This window comes from Zalophus californianus, chromosome 3, assembly GCF_009762305.2.
Source record: "Zalophus californianus isolate mZalCal1 chromosome 3, mZalCal1.pri.v2, whole genome shotgun sequence".
NCBI lineage: Eukaryota > Metazoa > Chordata > Mammalia > Carnivora > Otariidae > Zalophus > Zalophus californianus.
In genome coordinates, this window is record NC_045597.1 from 44,907,294 (window position 1) to 44,928,931 (window position 21,638).

At 34.3% G+C, this 21,638-nt stretch overlaps 1 protein-coding gene across 8 annotated transcripts in view; it reads right to left on the reverse strand.

Annotated features, from left to right (window-relative positions):
- The window catches only part of TDRD3 (tudor domain containing 3), a 160,431-nt gene that overhangs the window by 74,282 nt on the left and 64,511 nt on the right, over positions 1 to 21,638 (reverse strand). For all 8 annotated transcript variants that reach the window (XM_027589063.2, XM_027589067.2, XM_027589069.2 and 5 more), the window contains exons 4-6: positions 14,468 to 14,628; positions 9,708 to 9,849; positions 1,757 to 1,828 (exon numbers count right to left, since the gene is read on the reverse strand). In XM_027589063.2, coding sequence (XP_027444864.1) covers positions 1,757 to 1,828; positions 9,708 to 9,849; positions 14,468 to 14,628 — 375 coding nt within the window. The remainder of the gene's footprint in view (positions 1 to 1,756; positions 1,829 to 9,707; positions 9,850 to 14,467; positions 14,629 to 21,638) is intronic.

Genomic DNA, 21,638 nt, shown 5'->3' on the forward strand with positions numbered 1-21,638 from the left:
ATCTAAAAACATACCTGTTCTCTCAATCAGGCCACAAAGTTTTTGATTTTTAGTTTCATAAGATAAATTAAGAAAGCTATCACTGCCTAAAAATAAGCCCCAAGTTCTGTTCTCCCTTCCAATCTTGGCAGTAAAAATCCTATAAAATGAACCTTGTCTCAATTTAACAATAAAAAAAGGAAAACATGCTCTCAAACAAATATATTAAACAAATACAGATTTTCAGCAATATAAGTATATCCTGTTGATGCCAGAACACACCCAGCGTTATCTATCTTTAACCCATGCACGAGGCTAAGACAAACTGAATAAGAATTTTTCAGAATGGACTTTATAAAAAATATTATCAAAACTCTAACTTTTATGTTTCCTAATTTAAAAAACTAAAAAACAAACACTCTTTATAATCCTGAAAATTATTAGATTATAAGTCTCTCTGAGCAATTCATGAAAGAAATATTATCACCAAAATGTTTAAGAGGAAAGCAAATTCTTGCAAACATGTATTTATTAGATTCAAATACAAATTATTAGACTGTTTATGCTCTGTTTCCATTCTGAAGGTTTATTACATTGGTAGAAGAGAAAATAGCATCAACATGGATCAGACTATAGGGCATCATGCCTCCTTTCATCTTCACCATGCGTGGCGCCAAAGCATGGTAAAAGCGGCATATTTTTAAAGTATTTTCAAAATAGCCATAATGCAAGAATGACTTTAATTTTGAGTTGACTCTACAAAAAGATTTTTGGAAAGCATGCCAGTCAACTGACTGTACCCATTTATCTGCTGACCAGCCAGATGTCTTTTTCACACCAAAAAAACAAAACAAAACAAAACAAAACAACTACTGTTACGCTATAGCTCTATTTCCCACCTGTTGTGGAACTCATATTCACTCTGCACTAGCACTCTACAAGAAAAATAAAGAGCAAGCACAAAGGCAGATTACCAACAGCTGGTGCCATCAAGAAGCAAAGAGAAAGCTGCCACAGGCATTATTCTCAGACTCAGCAGGGATAAAGCAGGGAAAGGCTGCAGGAGACTGTTGTGGATACAATTTGATGCTGAGTACAATAGGGAAGACCCAATATACCTGCCAGCCAAGGCGTTACCTCAATGTAACATTTTGCAGAGGTTGGGTTGAAAAATAGGAAGTAGAACACTTTTAGCTTTTATGAGAGAAGGATCAGGGCTGCTGTGGTTAAAAAAATAAACACCAAATAGAAATGAAATTAAGTTCTCGCCTGAGGTGGGTATTTGGATCAAGGCAGAAGAACAAAATCCAGGAGAGGACAGCTGGGACGACAGGCCCTACTGAAGTGCAGTGAGGCCTCTGTGTTCTCACCTTTATGTCCCATCCTTCTGTTGACACTTTCATTTTCTCTCTCCCTCTTGTGTTTCTACTGACAAAGTGGGAAATTACAGCATACATTTGTCTTCTTTCTTTTGAATTTCTCTCTCTCAAAAAAAAAAAGTCCCCCCATCCTATCTTAATTAGTTCTAAGTTGCTGCTCTTCAGGTGTGCCTTTTAATTCCTTCAATCTGTGGGTTAATAGCTCTTGAGAAAAGAATCTACACCAACAATTTAAAGAAAAAACTCCACAATTATTAAATTTCTGTATTTAATATATTTCCACATAAGTCCCATGACCTCTAAATGAATAGTTCAGCACAAAACTAAACACAGTTTGAATACAAATGAAAACCAATTTTTGCTGATTAAAATTAATCTGCTAACATGAAAGTCATTACCTGTCCAAAAGGCACAAAAGGAGGTGGTCCACCTTCAGTTCCAATATTACTTCTACTGTGTTTTGACAAGCTCTGTGAGAAAAGTGAGTCACAAAACAGAAATTACACCATTTACAGTGTACCAGGAATCCACTTACTTTAGTAGATTATACAGAACAGGAAAAAAAGCCTTCTATAAATTATTTCAAACTACATAAAATGTTTTATGTAATTACGCTAATGATTAGGCAAAGGTTCTTCCCCACCTCCCCATACTAAAGTATACATTCAAATACAATTTTCAAAGTACCTACCAACATGCTCCCATAAAAAGAAAACAGTTAAAAAAAAAAAAAAAACCTCCTCAACAAGGGGTAAATTCAAGACAACATTGGTAACAAGAATTTCACTTTTTTTTTTAAGATTTTATTTATTTATTTGAGAGAGAGAGAGAATGAGAGATAGAAAGCACGAGAGGGAAGAGGGTCAGAGGGAGAAGCAGACTCCCCGCCGAGCAGGGAGCCCGATGCGGGACTCGATCCTGGGACTCCAGGATCATGACCTGAGCCGAAGGCAGTCGCTCAACCAACTGAGCCACCCAGGCGCCCACAAGAATTTCACTTTAAAGCATATTAAAACTATAATCTGACAGACAAATATTACCTGGAAATGATCTTCAAAATAAAATAAAATTTAAATAAATAAATAAAATATAAAATAAAATAAAAATAAATTTTTAGACATAAAAACTATTAGCAAACAACATACTTGTGATATTGTGATAAAATAAATAAATATATATGTATATACATATATATATGTATATACATATATATACATATATATGTATATACATATATATATGTATATACATATATATACATATATATGTATATACATATACATATATATATATTTGGTCTTCTTCCCCAGTTCCTGGAACAGAGCTCCTAAAACCCTTGGAATTTCCTGAGTGATAGGGGTGAGAGGAGCATCTTCTGTTACTCATAATAAGCTTCTTTGAGGTTACCTGAGTTCATGCTAATGAGGCGACTATTGCTGGGCCGCCAGATAGTTCCAGGATCCGGGCTGGTTGCTAGAGGCACTACTAATGTGATTAGAAGGTACGAGACTGAGTTAATCACCAATATCCAGTGGTTTAGTCAATCATGCCTATATAATGAGCCTCCAGTGAAACCCTAAACAATGAGGTTCAGAGAGTTTCCAGGCTGCTGAACATATCCATGTGCTGGGAAGGTAGAACACACCCAATTCTATAGGGACAGAAGTTCCTGTGCTAGGGACCCTTCTAGATCTTGTATTTCTTCATCTGGCTGTTCATTTGTGTCTTTTTTCATATCCGTTACCATAAACCTGTAATAGTAAGTAAAGTGTTTCCCTGAATTCTGTGAGCCATATAGCAAATTATCAAACCTGAGCAGGGGGTCTTGAGGATCCTCAATTTGTAACCACATTGGACGGAAGTGTGGGCAACCTGGGGACCCACTATTTGCAACTGGCATCTGAAGTGGTGGAGCAGTCTTGTGAGATTGAGTCCTTAAGCTGTGGGGTCTGTACTAACTCTGGGTAGAGTCAGAATTGAATTAAATTTTAGGACATCCATGTGGTGTCTATAGAGAAGCAAAGAATTGTTTGGTGTGGAAAATACACACATTTGGTGTCAAAGTATTGTGACTAGCAACAGTTCATAGGAATACTTAACGATAAAAGTGATTTCTAATTATTTAAAAAGATCATATTCTAGTTTATGATATGGAGGTTACTTTTAATTACAGTAAAATTCCCTTAATAAAGTCTTGTTTTACAAATCAATTTATACTTTGAAGAAGTAATCAGCCCATTGTTCTTTAATAAAAATAAGCTTCCAAACCCTACTGATTTTAGTTTCCTTTTTTCCCCTCTCATATTTAAGACTAGAAAGATAACAACATATTATAAAAATGGGAAAAAAAAGATCCTCCTAGCAAAACAATTTCTCACATCATAATGTCCTTCAAAAACATCATAAGGAATCTTCTGAAGGACTCCTTTCAGTCATCTAGTCCTATTTGTTTTGTTTTTGAGGTGTTAACATGTCTGTTAAGCACTAGTTGTCATTTAATACATCTTTTCAACTTTAAAATTTTTTGTGCATCTTTAATAATTATCATTAGAAAATGTTATGTTTAAAATATGCTGTTAAACAGTGGGTGGAAAGAAGTTTTAAAAATCATGTGCATTTTTCAAACATGTTCTAGAGTTCCCAAATTATGTAGAGAATACTATGCATTTTAAGTAATTTATATAAAGAATGCTAAGACTAGGGGCACCTGGGTGGCTCAGTTGGTTAAGCATCCGACTCTTGATTTCAGCAGGTCATGATCTCAGGGTCATGAGATGGAGCGCTGCATAGAGCTCCGCGCTCAGTGGGGAGTCTGCTTGAGTTTTTCTCCCTCTGCCCCTCCAACCCCTTCACGCTCTCGCTCTCTCTTGAATAAATAAATAAAATCTTTTAAAAAAAAGAATGTTAAGACTAAAGGCAGTAGTACTATTCAGCTGATTAAGCAAAGAGTAATTTAAACCATATAGGAATGTCATATTTCCTTACAAGCTATACTTAAGATTTTAACCTATTTAAAAAAACAGCAAATGCATACAATTATCTAGGGGTCCTTTTCTCAGCTTCAGTTTAGATATAAGAATAGGATTATTTAAACACCAATCATTTCAATTTATACTATAACCCTCAAAAAGCTCACATAAGCTGCTAATAATATCATCTCTCAATACACATCATATAATTTAAAACATAGGATTTAACTTCTCATCCTGATGGATGTACAAAAGTCAGACTTCATCTCCCTCTATAAACAAGTAGGAATCTGGACAACATGTAAGAAACAACTGTTTTAAGACACAGGACAATAAGTAGTGCAGGACTATAATCCATGAAAGAAAGAGAAAAAAACAAAACAAAACAAAACAGATGAGCTCTGCATTTCTGCTCAGAAACATCATGCAGACAGAGTGCAGGGAGCCAAGTTGAGAAAATTAATTTCACAGTTCAGGCAGGCTGAAGCAACTAGAAGTTATAGGGCAGAGTTTTGTAAAAGAGGGACCTGTAGAGAAAAGTCTCCAGAAACCAACATTTGAATTCCCTGAAGTCATTGCTGAGAACCAGAATGAGCAAAAACAACAGCAAGTTTTAAGCTTCCATTTATAATAGCATCAGAAAGAATAAATTACTTGGGGATAAACTTAAGTAAAGAAACCTATACACTGAAAACTACAAAAAATGCTAAAAGAAATTAAAGATGATACCAATAAATGAAAAGATAACTTGTGGTAATGGATTGAAAGAATTAATATTGTTAAGATGTCAATACTACTCAAAGTGGTCTAGAGATTCAATGCAATTCCCATCAAAATCCCAAGAAGTTTTTTCTTGCAGATATAGAAAAATTCATCCTACAATTCATATGAAATCTCAAGGGACCCTGAATAGCCATAACTATCCTAAAAAGGCCTCACACTTTTCAATTATACAACTTACCAGAAATTACTATAATCAAAATAGCGTGGTACTGGCATAAAGATAGACATATGGAACAAAAGAATAAAGAACCCAGAAATAAACCCTTGCTTGCGTATATGGTCAAATGATTTCTGATGAGGGTGGACAAGACCATTCATTGGTGAAAGGGGAGAAACAGTGCTGGGAAAATGGGTATCCACATGCAAAACAATGAAATTGGACCCTTAACTTGTATCATATATAAACATTAATTTAAATTGTACCAAATACCTAAATTCAAATCCATAAAACTCTGAAAAGAAAACACAGAAGCAAAGTTTCAGGACACTGGATTTAGCAATGATTTCTTAGATACAATACCAAAAGGACAGGCAACAAAAGAAAAAAATCATGAAATTAAACTTCACCAAAATTAAAAACTTTTGTCCACCAAAGGATACTACTGACAAAGTGAAAAGGCAACCCACAGAATATGAAAAAATATTTGTAAGTTATACAGCTGATAAAGAATTGATATCCAGAAAATATCAAGAACTCATATGACAAAAAACTATAAACAAACCAGCTAAAAAATGGACAAAGGATGTAAACATTTCTCCAAAGAAGATATACCAATGGCCTATGAAAGGCTACTAAATATCACTAAGCATTAGGGAAATGCAAATCAAAACCACAATGAGATTCCAATTCACATTGATTAAGATGATTATTATAAAAAATAAAATAAAATAAAATAAAATGAAAAGGATTGGCAAGGATGTGGAGAAATTAATCTCTTAACGACTGAGCCACCCAAGTGCCCCGAAATTAGATCTCTTGTGCATTGCTGGTGGGAATATAAAATGATGCAATCACTGTTGAAAACAATATGGCAGTTACTCAAAAGATTAAACATAGAATTACCATATGACCGGGTGCCTGGGTGGCTCAGTTGGTTAAGCGACTGCCTTCGGCTCAGGTCATGATCCTGGAGTCCCAGGATCGAGTCCCGCATCAGGCTCCCTGCTCAGCAGGGAGTCTGCTTCTCCCTCTGACCCTCTTCCCTCTCGTTCTCTCTCTCTCTCTCTCTCTCATTCTCTCTCTCAAATAAATAAAATCTTTAAAAAAAAAAAAAAAAGAATTACCATATGACCCAGCAATTCTACTTCTGGTGATATGCCCAAAAGAAATGAAAGCAGAAACCTTAACAGATATTTGCACAATCATGTTCATAACAGCATTGTTCATAATTAGTCAAAAAGTAGAAACAACCCTAATGTCCATCAATGGATGAATGAGGAAAATGTTGTGTGTGTGTGTGTGTGTGTGTGTATACACATAGATACACACACATAGATACACACACACACACACACACACAGGCATAGTGTTCCACCTTAAAAAGTCAGGCAATTCTGACAAATTCTACAACAGGGATGAACCTTGAAAACATTAAGCTAAGTGAAATAAGCTAGACACTAAAGGACAAATATCATATGATTCCAGTTATATGAAGTACCTAGAGTAGTTGAATTCATAAAGACAAAGTAGAATGGTGACTACCAGAGACTACAGGTGGCTGTAGGGGGGTGCGAAGTTATTACAGAGTTAAAGTTTTGGAAAACAAAAATTCTAGAGATGGATGGCTGTGATCTTTGGATTAACAATATAAATGTATTTAATGCCATTGAATTTTACACTTAAAATGGTTAAAATGTCAAATTTTATGTTATGTATACATTACCATACATACATACCAAAGAAAAAAACAAACCCAGATCTGTCATGGGAACAGGGTGAGGGACGCGAAAATGTTACAGAAACTGTATCACTTTATAAATTACATATGGTTCAGAACTCTCTAGAACTTGTCTTTGTCCAACATACAAAACATTTTGAGGTTTGAGTTTTTCTTCTTTTCGTCACCTATCACCAATTTGTTATAGCTATAACACCTGCACATGGTTTAAATACTGCCAATGTCCCCTATTTATTTTACAAAACAGTTAGGGTCCTCTTTCAAAATTAACTCTATGGTTTATGGTTTCTATGTGTACACCTGATTTCTATGTGTACCACCTGCTAGATGCTTGTTAAGTAATTGAAAATTCTCCATGGTTTCTACATTATTGTGGTTACCAAATCAAAACAGCAACAACTATGAAACCAAAGAGAACTATAATCGTATTAAGATGACTTTAAATGCTTTTTAATGTAAATTTTTATTGCCTCCTAACAAGAAAAATAATACAGCTTTCAGGAAACAAAATGCAAACACAATATAATAAAACATTACAAAGACAACTATCAAACTACTAATAATCAGTGTGTGTGTGTGTTTTAGGAGTAAGGAAGTTTCTAGGAACATTTAACTGACTTTACAGTTAGTAAAGTAGTTCTGGCTGGGGTTGGGTAAGTAATATAAGGTACTGGTCTGACTTGAGAACATCTTATCACATTTTTAAAAAATCTCTAATAATAAACAATTTATTAACTTGTGAAAAGAAAGAGCTACATGAAATGGGTGGGATTTCTCTAGGAAATTCAAAGTTCATAAATTTGGCTATTTCTGTAAAACTATCAAGCCACTTCTGAATTACTTGCTTTTGTAACATTTTAACTAAACAGTGCAGTTATGGAACATTATCTTATACTGCATAGCACTGTAGACCTAAGTGTAGCACATTAGTATAATAAGTAATGAATACTAAGGAATAAAAAATGTGCCTCAATTTCTTTATTTACCTCCCAAACAGAGGCATTTTCAAACTAAGAAAATAGAAAAGAATAATGTATTATAAAATAGCAAAAGCTTCTATTGCTAGGCCCCTTGGCTCATTCTAGGCAATAGGCAAAATTTGAGGGTAGCACAAGAACATCAATTTTAGCAAAGAGTAATTAGTTTTATGTGCTTTGTAACTCACTCATTCCACAGTCATTTGTTATAATGTTTTTTGTATGTAAAGATCAGGGCTCTGCTTCAGAGATACCTGAAGTCTCAGATCTATCACTTATTAGCTCTGTAATCATAAAATAAGTTATTTAACAGTTCCTTAAGTCCATTTTCTATGGACATAATCCTCCCTCATAAGATTGTTAGGAGGATTACATGGTATACTGATGTTAAGAGCCCAGCACAATACTACAGACTACTCAACAAATATTCATGGAATTGAACAAAAGCACAAACAATTCTGACCTCAAAAAGCTTGCAATCTATTAAAGGAGCTAATTAAACATAATTTTAGTGTTGGTAAAAAGTAATATGCTTCTTGATACAAATAAAATGTTCCAAGAATTCTATAAGGAGCAACTACTTGGGTTGGTAAGGAAGCAAGCAATTGACCAGGGTCTAAAAGCATGGGGACAATTTGGCCATGCAGGGATCAGGAGAAAGAGAACAAGATAAACAATATAAATGTGGGAAAAGCCTTTTTTCCCCAAAAGTATAACTGAGGGAAGCACAGAGAATCAAAGAAAGAGGAAGTAGTTCCATTTGGCCAGAACAAAATCCATGTAAAATAATTTAGAAAGTTAAAAAGGAAAACTGGAACCAGGGCTAGATTGTAAACAGCCTTGAATGCCAAATTAAGGCATGTGAAATAAAAGCAGGGGTGATGTGTCCTGAGTGATGCTGAAGGAAGATAATCTTGAAGAAATAAATAAAATAAATTAGAAGATGGAGAAAGTATATATGGAGAGACCAGTGAAAAGGCTACTGCAATAGTCCAGGTGAGAGATGCAAAAGACTTAAACTAAAATAATCAAGTTGTGAATATTTTAAAAAATTAAAAAAATAAGCAAAAAAAAAAAAAAAAGACAAACTACAGCAACAGCAATGGACCTGGAGAGCAAGAGACCGATTTAAGATCTGACTGCAGTGGATCAACAGAATTGACTGCTGGAAGCAAACTAGAGACAAAATCACTAGACAACCTAGGTGACTAGGAAGATGAAGATATCGCTAATATAAATGGGGAAAACAACTAAAATGCCTAGGAAGACAAGGCAATAAGAATCTCTCCATTAACGTGAAATTCTATATACAACTTGCTTTCAGTTGTATGTATGTGTGGTTGTACACGAGACAAACAGACATAGATTATATTCATATATATTCACAAACATTGGTTTTTTGCAGAATTATACACAGATATATTATACATAGTTTATTAATGGCAGCCTGGGAATTTTGAAAACTTGTCAGTAAAGAATTACTTTTTAAAATATGTAATAATATGTAGTAAATACTGAAAAATGACATCTGCTCAAGACAAAGAATATACTTAAACAAAGGTAGATAGTTTTCTGTAAAGATCACTGTGTTACATTTGATTCAATCTGACACAAAATACTAGTTTTACTGCTCATTATGGGAAGATCGCCTTAAAATACAGAATGCCATAAAAAAAGTGCAGTTTTTTAAAAGTTCAACCATTTTTCTTAGTTTACACTTACTCTTTGTAACTCCCATTTCTCAATAAGGTGTTCTACTTCACCACCAAGAACTGTGGTGTTAGAGTCATTCAAGAGCAGGAATCCATTTTTTATATCCACAATGCCTGAGAGCTTCACTTTAGTTCCAGGTGGTGTGTTCAGGCTAAAGCAAAGCAAAGCAAAAAAAAAAGAGAGAGAGAGAGATAGAGAGTTAAAACACACTGAAGCTCCTTCCCCGAACTTGAATTCAGTCCTGAACCTGGTCAAGTTCTTCAAAACATACTCATACATAAACTTTTTTTTCAGGAAACTGGCTATATAGTGCGAATAGATTACCTATAGGAAAGAGGTCAGAAGACCAGGTCCAAGGCTGTCACTTTTTACCTAACAAATGAACTTCAGGTTCCCCATTAAAAAAAAGAAAACAAATGTGGACAATAAAAATCACACCTCACAAACTTGTAGTAAAGATAAACAGAACAAAAGATATGGAAGTACCTTCTCATGTCATACATGGCATGCTGTACAAATGGAAGATCTGCCATTTTTCCCTGAGCTTTGACTATGCATTGCAAAGATATACTATGTGCAAATTAAATTTCAATACACAAAAAGATACCTGACCAGTAATAATCCTAGAAATTTTACATCTATATGAGCTACCATAATCCATACAAACAATGCTTCTTTTTGTTAACCATCTAGTTAAAGATCACATGAGAATTATTTACTTTAAAGTTTAATTTAATTTGAACTTGTCTGTAATAGGCTAAATATTATCAGACTTAGGGAAAACAGTACACCATGGCCCCTTTTACAAAAACCAGAGACAAAATGTTTATCCCCCTACCAACTGTTTGTTAGAAGAACAGTGGAAGCAACCATTTCATTACTGAGATTTATTCTAAAATAAAAGCACAGATACTGAGTCCCGCCCCATCTCTTTGCACATGCAGCAAGGGATAAAGTACTCTAAATAGGAGTAAAGACTATTCTCATACACTTAGGACAAATTAGAAAATCAGGCTGAAAGGGCTTCACATGGTCCACATTTTTAAAGCTCAGGATATTTACCTTGTGCTGATATATGCAACAGCAAAATCAGTGAAAGCATTGATATCACTGGTCTATTTTGAAGAAAGATGGCTTTAAAACAGTATTAACAAGAAGAAATAGAACACTCCTGTTTTTAAAGCCTCAAAGATCTCATAGAAAGTAAGACATTATCTGGTAAAAACTATTCTGAAGATCCCAAGCTTTGTCATCACATGTAACTCATAGAACAAATAGTCATAAACAGCTATGCCTAACCTAACCCTTAAGTAGAGAGCTCTGTGGTAGTAAATTAGAATATTTATCAGACTTCAGTATCAGCAACAATTGAATACAGTTACACTAAGAAGTTTTTCCCAATTTCAGGCAATCAGCAGATTCAGATTTTTATAACTCTGTATCATCATTTAAGGATTAAAAGAAAGTTTCAACTACAGGATGCTATACTCTTTAAAGAAACTATTATAATTACTGAATTGTATCATTTACATAAAACTTATTGTTCAAAACCATTTTTAGCCAATAATTTCTTACAAATTGGTGATACTGGAAAATGCAATGAAAATCTAGAAACAAATTAGCAATAAAACTACATAAGAACTTAAAAGACTGGATGCAAATTATAGGGACATTTAAGTTGTGACAATATAACTTTAAAAGCTAATCTGAAAACAAATGATAAACTAATTTTTGTATAAAATGACTGTACCTTTCTCAAACTCTCCCTAATAGGATAAGAGGAAAAAGTTGTCAAATTATTTGAAGATGTACTTAAAATTTCATTAGGATAACTGATAAAAAAATCCCACTCACCACATTAAATGATAGTTCTATTCCCACAAAAAGATAAGTACGTGTTAAAATTTTAACATAATTTTTAATACATCACCTTCAGGGCCCTAACTAACCCTTATTCAGAGAGCATATTTTGGTTTAATTATTATTTTTATTGGCACCCCAAAGTGCCTCTACTCTCTCTTCAATGCAATTTTTAAAAAACTATAACAAGACAAATAAACACAAAAACAATGAGAAGTGGGCGTTTAAAAGTTGAAGCCAATCAGGAAGTAGAACAGAAGAGCTGAAAAAGCACCCCAGAGAAATGCAATGTCCACTGAAGGCAACACAGTCCATATTAGGTCCTGGTGTATCCTCTCTAGTGAGTTATTCTACTTTGCTTCTAAGATAACCACTAACCAATATTACTTCGATAAAAGTCTCCCAAATGTTAACATGTGAAAACAGTTCTGCAGGCTTTTGCTTTTACAGCAACAAAAGTAGACATGCTACTTCAATGGTGAGTCAGGGAGCAAATGGTAGTATTTTTTTTTTCAATGTCAAATTGCAATAAATTCAACAAAAGAAGACAGTTAACAAACTCTCTGGACAACCTTGTGTTTTCATTTAGCTCAGAGAAATACACAGCAGTAAAATCAGAGAGGGGGCCATTACACAGCAAGTCTTTCTGAGTCATTTGTGAACTCCTTTGTAGGGGGTTTGACTGAATTTGTCAGAGGAGAGGCTCCCCCCACAAAAGCAGGAACCCTTCCACTCTTCAAAAAGACAACAGGGGCACCTGGGTGGCTCAGACGGGTAAGCGTCCAACTCCTGATCTCAGCTGAGGTCTTGATCTCAGGGTTGTGAGTTCTAGCCCTGCACTCCATGCTCAGCATGGAGCCTACTTAAAAAAAAAAAGACAACGTAATACAAAATCAACAAAACCTGCTTTGTATATAAAAATCAGTATTTTAGACAAACATATATCTTCTAAGGAAAGAAAGAGGCAAATACAGGTTGAAGGAAGAATAAAAAAGAAGGGAAATCACTAAGCATGGCTTCGAGGCCTCAACCTATCACACTTCTTCCCATATACCACCATCCCAAACCGCCAAAGCTCTTCAGGACACCACGACTCTGCATGCACTATTCCCTCCTCTCACCATTCTCGAAATACCTGTTCATATTTTAAGTCTTATTCCTGGCTCCCCCCCAGCAGAGTTAATTTTCTGGACTCCTAATCTTTTTTTATTTCCTTTTTTTTTTTTTTTAAGATTTTATGTATTAATTTGTCAGCGAGAGAGAGAGAGAGAGAGAGAGAGAGAGAGAGAGAGAGCAGCAGGCAGAGGGAGAAGCAGGCTTCCTGCCAAGCAGGGAGCCTGATGTGGGGCTCAATCCCAGGACCCTGGGATCATGACCTGAGCTGAAGGCAAACGCTTAAGGACTGAGGCACCCAGGCGCCCCGACTCCTAACCCTTTTAGTTGACATATTCATTATAACTTATACGCCTATGTGCCTACCTCATCAGGAGAGGAGCTATTTGAGGGCAAAACCTAAACTCATACATTGTTGGTAGAAATGTAAATTGGTCCAACCACTATGGAAAGCAATATGAAGATTCCTCAAAAAACTAAAAATAGATCTGCCATATAATCCAGCAATTCCACTTCTGGTATACACCCAAAGGAAATGAAGGATTTTGACCAGAAATATGTACTCTCAGGTTTACTGCAACATTATTCACAATGGCCAAGATATGGAAACCACTCGAATGAATGGATAAAAAAGATGTGGTACATATACACAATGGAATATTATTCAGCATGAGAAAGGAGAATATCCTTCCATTTGCAACAACATGAATGGACCTTAAACAATTATGCTAAGCAAGATAATTCAGACAGAGAAAGACTGTATGATATCATTTATATGTGGAATCCAAATAAGTTAAACCTGTAAAAAGAGAATAAAATGGTGACTACCAGGAAACGGTGGGGAGAGATAAGATTAAAGGTGTTTAAGAGTATAAATCTGTAATGAGTAGTAAACAAGCCACAGAGATCTAATACACAGTATAATAAAAACAGGCAACAATATACTATAATTATGTAATATGATAAATGCTGTTACATTAGGGATCATAATATATAAGAGTATCAAAGTAAAATGTTGTACAATTTAAACTTACACAGTTACACATCAAATTTATGCAAATAAAAATAAAAACTTCTCATAAAAATAGCCAAAAGAAGAATTTGGAAAATTGTTCCTTATAGTGTTCCCTGTCCTCTCAGAAAGTGGAGTGGCACATGTCTCTAGCTTCAATCATCTCCTAGGAAAACTCATTTGTCCATAAAACTTTTCTAGTGTGCTGGACACAGCTGTCAAAGAAGAAATGGTAACATATTCAGATAAATTGTTTGTTCTTGGAAATTTTTGAATGACCTAAAATTTACTGAAAAAAAAATGGAAATGATTACTTTTCTTACAAAAACACCTGGAATTTTTTTATTTTTATTTATTTATTTTTTTAAATATATTTTATTTATTTATTTGACAGAGAGAGACACAGTGAGAAAGGGAACACAAGGAGGGGAGTGGGAGAGGGAGAAGCAGGCTTCCCGCCGAGCAGGGAGCCCGATGCGGAGCTCGATCCCAGGACCCTGGGATCATGACCTGAGCCGAAGGCAGACGGTTAACGACTGAGCCACCCAGGCGCCCCACCTTGAATTTTTTTTTTTTAAATAATTAACATTTAAGGAAAGAGTAACTCCATTCCTATTTTCCTATACAGATAAAGTAGAAATTTAAATTCTTTAATTTCTTTTGAAAAATTGTAACAGGTACTTATAATAGTTCATTCCTTCTTTCTAAAATTCCTAAAACAAAATCCATTTTGAATAGCATCTTCACACTCTGTAACAAATACACAAATTAAAGTGTCAATCACCTTATTTTTGACATATAACTAAATTCCACAGCTGTGCAACTTATATGCCCATCAGTCATCTGCAAACGCAGCATTCTTGGTGCAGCCTGAGATTCTTCGTTGTCCTTCGGTGCAGCAACATTGCGAATTTTTTGAATTTGCAAAACACATGGACCTTCAAGCTGTCAAAACACAAAGGAATAAATATCACTTTCTAGCCATGGCTTTGTTTTTCATTTATTCTGTTTCTCTCTTCCTTAATCGTCATACTTCATGATTTATAATAATTTCAATTAAATAAGTTCAAAAGTGAAATTATATAACACACATCAGGGTTTGGGGGGATTTAAAGATAAAACTTCAAAAGGGTCTTCTGAATTCATTAATTCTGAATGCATTTTCAGAAAGTAATGAGAAAACTTGAGGAAAACAAAGTTGTATTTCTGGATTAAAGGTGTATTAACATGTTTTTAGTATTATGTGCTCTAAATTATTCACACGCACCCCCCCACCCCATCTTCTCCCATGTAATTAAGGGACATGGAATTAAAGAATTTGGTAATTTTTTAAGGGACATCAACTTTACAGCACCAGTTGGAAGGAGTGTTTACTGTTTATTTATTTTTTTTTTTTTAGGAGTGTTTACTGTTTAAAAACATCAGGTTTAAAGTACACCCTCTTCTGGCATTAATGAAGGATACAATACTCCAAAATTTAAACCATATAAAGTTGAAAAAGTGTGAGCTGTATTTAATTTATGTTCACATTATCTTTTTAAGTAAATTTAAATCTAATGCTGTATTACATGCCTGGCACTAAAGAGAAGAAATGCTCCCTCTGGCCACATTTCAATCAAAGCCAAAAATAAAACTGATGGACTAACCAGCTCTTAAAAATTTTATATAATAAAATGCCCATGATATAATTGGGAAGTGCTGGTAAAATCTGTTTACATGGCTGAAAAATAACTTTGTCACAAAGTCATATTTTCCATATTATAAAATATTATACCTTTCAGTAGTATCATTCCTCCAAAGGGGGAAAAAAGGCTACTTTTTTGTTACATGGTGTTAAGTAAAATCTTTCTGTGCATATTAATGTAATTTATATTTTCAGCAAAGAAAAATGTGCAATGATTGACAAACATTTATACTTAATTTCTTGAGTAAGCATGTCCCAAACTAACAAATTTCTACTTCATATTTACCAGTATTTTGCCTATAGAGGAATAATTTTGTTATAAATTTAGTCCTAAAGAATATAATTAGAAAAAAGAGACTAAAATTTCATCTAATTTTCAGTTATTAAAAAAAAAAATTCCAAGTTAAAACAAGTCCAAAACCTTTAACAAGTACAGATCAGCTGTGAATTCAGGATGAACCTTTCCTTTTGCTTTGTTAATGCCATTAAAATAAGGACATTTAAATGAAACCATAGGCAGGTTATAGTTATTATAATGTTTATCATTCTCTTTATTTTACTACTCCTAATATTTTTAGCTTAGACATTGATGAATATACAGCTTGTGCTGTCCAATATGGCCCACCACCCATATGCAACTATTTAAATTTATATTTAAATTAATTAAAATTAAATGAAATTTAAAATTCGACTCGTGAGTAACATTAGCTATATTTCAAATGTTCTGTATCTGAAAACACAGATATAAACTGTCTACCTCACTACAAACAGTTCTATTAGACCATCAGTGATCTAATCTATGTGTTCCAAAGTGAGACTCATGCATCCTAGGGAGAGTACATCCATTGAATCGTGACAGGAAAACTTTTGCTTCTGTTTAACTCTTACTAAGAAAAAAATTAAACTTTCCTAGTATTTCTTATCCAGCATGACAAGGGCACCCTAACTCGGTCATATGAAATACAGATCACAATGTATCTTTATGGAATTGGGGAGTTCTACAACCCCTGAGGGTTGACAGGACACCTTTGCTGGTTTTGCTTGCTTTCAATGTGTTGTAATAAACTGCCTTTTATTTGTGTGCAGTCCAGTGGATATATAGATTATATTACCTAGTTTTAACCATTAATGATAACAAAATAGACAAGTATAAACCTACTTTAAGATTCTACCAAAGAAACATAAATTGAAGATAATGTCAATGACACAAACACAGGGTTGATCTCCTACATCCTAGTTGACCATGAATGAGTACAAAAAGCTGGGGAATGCTAGGAAATAACACCTGCCCCCAGCTCCTAATATTTCCTAGCAAGCAACAAGTTTACTTATTTAATTACTCCATCCTGGCCTCTCTAGTCCTTTTAGTGGATTGAATAGTGGCCCCTCCAAAAGATACATCTACCTGGAACCTGTAAAGTAACCTTATTTGGGAAAAGGGACTTTGCATACATAACTGAGGTCAGGATCTAAAGATGAGATCATCCTGAATTAGGATGGGCTGGAAATCCAATGATGAGTGTCCTAACAAGATAAAGGGACATAAACACACAGTATAAATACACACAAAAAGATGCAGGCTATAAAAGCCATGTGGAGATAGAGGCAAAAATTGGGAGTTTCAGAGCTACAAGGCAAGGAATGTCAAAGACTGTCCACAGCTACCAGAAGTTAGGAAAGAGGCATGAAACAGATTTTCCCTCAAGCCTCCAAAAGGAACCAAACCTGCTAACACACTGATTTTAGACTTCTGGCCTACAGGACTGTGAGAGAATAAATTTCTGTGTTTCATGCCACCAAGTTTGTGGTAATTTGTTACAGGAACCTTAGGAAACTAATATACCTGCTCATGGAATGACTTATCTGGTTGGGAAGAATATATTGTATATACTGGGTTCATTCTCCCCCTTCTTTTTCTTGGGATCTAGCTAGGAACTCTGAGGTAGGAGGTATTGACTCAGGCTCTTCACTGGATTGACACTACCATAAAGGAGTGTGTTAAGTCTGCCTGGTTTGTGGTTCAGTGGGTCCATAAACCACATCTTTCAAAGTAATTCTCATCAATAATAAAGTTGACATTTTAGCCCACATCTCCCACGCTTTACTTTCTCAATTGATTCAAAAGCAAAGTGGAAAAGGAGGCACTATTTATTAGACTCTTCTTAGAAGAGTTTACAATCTTTTCATAGTCACTTCTCAATGTGAATCATCAAGCCTTAATATTAGTGATTCCACAATTCAGAAATGTTCTATAAGTAAGCCAACAGATATAATGAATGTTTTCATTCTTATGTTTACAAAATTCAGTTTATTATACTCTGTAGTAAACAAAATATGTAAGTATGGGACCTAAATAAAACACAAATAGTAGAATAAAATACTATAGTTCTAAGATTATAAATCCTAACTCTAAATCCTGAATCTAAAATCATCTAAAGGTGGGGCACCTGGGTGACTCAGTCAGTTGGGCATCCAACTCTCAATTTTGGTTCAGGTCAGGATCTCATGGTCATGAGATTAAGCCCAGCTTTGGGGTCCACGCTCAGTGGGGAATCTGTTTTCCCCTCTCCCTCTGCCCCCCCAACTCGTGCTCTTTCTCTCTAAAATAAATAAATAAATCTTAATAAAATCATTTAAAGGCATCCACAATACTGAATGAAAATTAACCTCAAAATCTGTGCCCAACTAGTGTCAAGGGCAATCCCAAAGTAAAATAAGATATAAATTTTAAATGAAAATAATAAAAAAAAGATTAATCTTTACCCAAGATTTCTTCTTCTTTTTTGGGGAGGGAGGGGCAGAGAGAGAGAGAGAGAGAGAGAGAGAATCTTAAGCAGGCTCCGTGCCCAGCATGGAGCTCAATGTGGGGCTTGATCTCATGACCCGGAGATCATGACCTGAGCCAAAATCAAGAGTTGGACGCTTAACTGACTGAGCCACCCAGGCATCCCACCCAACATTTCTTTAATGTCTGATTTTCTCTTTTGCATGAGTAATAAGGAACAAGTAAAAGAAATTACTGTAAAAAGTTTAAATAGGTAAGAAGAATTGATCATTGTCTCTCCAGGTAAAGATTTCTCATCATAATAAATGATATCAAATATCTGCCAGAAATATTATCTGAGGCCAAAAAAATTCACCCAGGCTTCATTCCTTCCTCTCCTTAGAAAGATGGACACCCCTGTCATCTGAACTCCTAACCAGTCATATAAACTGATATGCAATACCAGATTTAAATGGCTCTATTAGTTTATTACTTTATTGATCATATTAAATAGCATTCCTGTTTATTAGTGAGACTCTCCAAAGGCTGGATGACATGGAACCAACCAGTTATCTACAGTCTGATCACACCTGGAAAACAGATTTTTCTTTAGGACTCTAGAAACCATCCAAATTTAGACAGTCTGTGATACTGTGAAATATCTGCTAGCCATTTCTTTTTATAATCTTATCAATTTCCTTGAGAAATAAATTTCCTCCATCAATACCTAACAACATAAGCACCAGATTCTCCATCAAACCTAGACATAGGGCCTATGAGTATATTAATTATGAAGGATTTATGAGTATGATTAAGTTCTGATCAATTTTCCAGTATTATTGCAAAGTGGTTAAAATTAACAGACTAAAAAGTTTCATCCTCCACAGTCCTTTTAAGTACTTAAAATCATAATTCATTTCATTCTCTATCACTACTTTCAAAGCATTTCCAGTAGTGGCTTCAATAAGATTTCCTAGGGTTCATTTTTTTCATTCACTTATGTCTAGAGAAGTTTTGTTTGTTTTTTTTTTTTTTGTAGAATGTCTAGAGAAGTTTTTGACTAGACCATTCACATCTCTACCTTAGGATCTAAGCAACTGGACAAATGATTCCAGAAAGCTGCCTTGGAAGAAGAAAAAGTTGCTCCACTTTAGCTACTTTAAAAGCCTGAAGGACCAGCTTTAAAAATCATTTATGATGCTCTCTTTTTTAACCTACTTCTTTGCCCTGTCAAAACAACTCTTAATATCATTTTAACAAAATTTTATTTTAATAAACATGAGGATAGGGCAGGAAAAGACCACAGGGGAAAAAAGTATGATTTTTCACACCCTGTACTATTTTAAGGATAATATCAAACTCAAGAAAACTAGAATGAAAGACAACTATCTATACAATGTTAGAAATTTCAGAACATTCCTCACATTATCCATTCAGGCATCTATGGTAAATCTCAATTTGATGGACATTTTCCTCCAGAGAAGATCTATGTGTGCTTCTGGCAATAACAACCCTGAAATTGAGAGAGCCTCAACTTTGGGCTAGTGGAAAAGTAGCAAACTAACCTTAGCCAAAACCTCAGCTCACTGTAAGTTAGTAGCACCCCCATGAGCTCCATGTATCCCTTCTAGAAGAAAGCACAGCTGATTCAGGTGCCCAGGATTCCCATATAGAAAGAGCAAGAAACATGAAATCACAAGAAAATATCAAGAGACTCATAAGGTAACAAGCCACAAAGCATGGGAATCATAAAATAAATAAATAAATAAAAAATTTAAAAAATTAAGTCTCTAAGGCCTGGAGAAATTGTAATTATCAAAAATAGACTATAAAATAATAAGCCTGGTCTAGAGAATTTACATAGAATTGTGAACCTAATAAATAGGGAACAAATATTCTTCTCAAGCAAACATGCAACATGTACAAATACATATCAAGCTATAATGTAAGCCTCTATGAAATTTCAAATACAGCTCTCATTCTGTCCAAATTCTCTGATCACAATATAACTAAATGAGAAATCTATAACAAAAAGAAAGACAAAGGATATTATTTTATGATTAAAACAGGCAACAAATACAACTTTAATATAAACTGAAAAGTGTTTAGAACTGAATGATGATGAAAATAACATGGGCAAAACCTTTGGGATATAGTTAAACAGCAGGGGGAGAAAATTAATAGCTTATATTAGAAAAGAGAAAAAAACTAATGAGCTAAACCAACAAATTATGAAAAGAACAACAGACTGAGCTCAAATAAGGTAGAAGAAAGAAGATAATAAAGAGAAGTTAATGAAATAGCAAACAAAATTCAAGCTTAGCAGATTAGTGCTGGTTCTTTGCAAAAACTAATGAAACTGATACTGAACAGGACTGATCAAGAAGCAGAGAGTAATGATGCCAATCAATGATTTAAGAGATAATATTAATAAAAACATCAACATACTTTCAACAGCAGTGGAAAAATAAAAGAGAACTAAGCATGGCAGTCTAAATGTCCATCAACTGGTGAATGAAAAGAAAAAAGTGGTATATCCATACAATGGAATACTACTCAGCAATAAATAGAAACAAACTACTGACATATTAACTTCAAAAACATTACACTAAGTTAAAGAAGCCAGATACAAGAGAGAATATATGGTGCATTCCACTCATGTGAAATGTCAACAAAAGGCAAATTTATAAAGAAAACATAAAAGAATATACAGATATAATATTAAGAATAATAAGTACAAGTTAGGAGAATTTAAGATCAATATACAATTACCAGAGAGAAAAACTATTAATTGTTTAAAAACACCATTTACAGCAACAAAAATAAAATACTCCGGGGATAAATCTTACAAAAGATACAAGACCTATATATACCTTTAATAAATTATAAAACTATGAAAAAACTAAATAAATGAAGAGATACATCTAGGAGTGCGCTAGAGGCAGCTCATACTAGTTCACAAGAGCCTATAATGCATATTTCTTCCCAATTCCGGCATCAGTGATTTCATGGTGTAGCTTATACTCAGCCATGGTAGTAATACTGCTACAAAAAGTAGCAGATGCTACATATATATGAGGGCTTTTTTTTCTTCTCTTCACAGAGGCAGCTTATAAGCATTTCACTAATAATATGATATCATAATGATATCAACTGTCTTTAAGCTGATCTGCAAATTCAGTGCAAATTTCAATCAAAACTCCAACATATTTTAAGAAACTTGATCATTTGATTCTAAATTTAGAATTCTAAAATTTATACAGGTGTAGGGGTGGGCAAGGAGAGAATAGCCTAAGGAAGAATAACATATTTTACAACCACAAGATTAGAAAAATTTGATCATTTCAAGTGTCACAAATGATATAGATTAATGGTACCTTGCATATACTACTGAAGGTAATATAAATTTGGTACAACTACATTAAAAAATAATTTGGCATAATCTTATAAAGTTGAACACTGGCTTAGCTCTAGCACATAATAATTCAATCCCTGGTTATGTTCCCC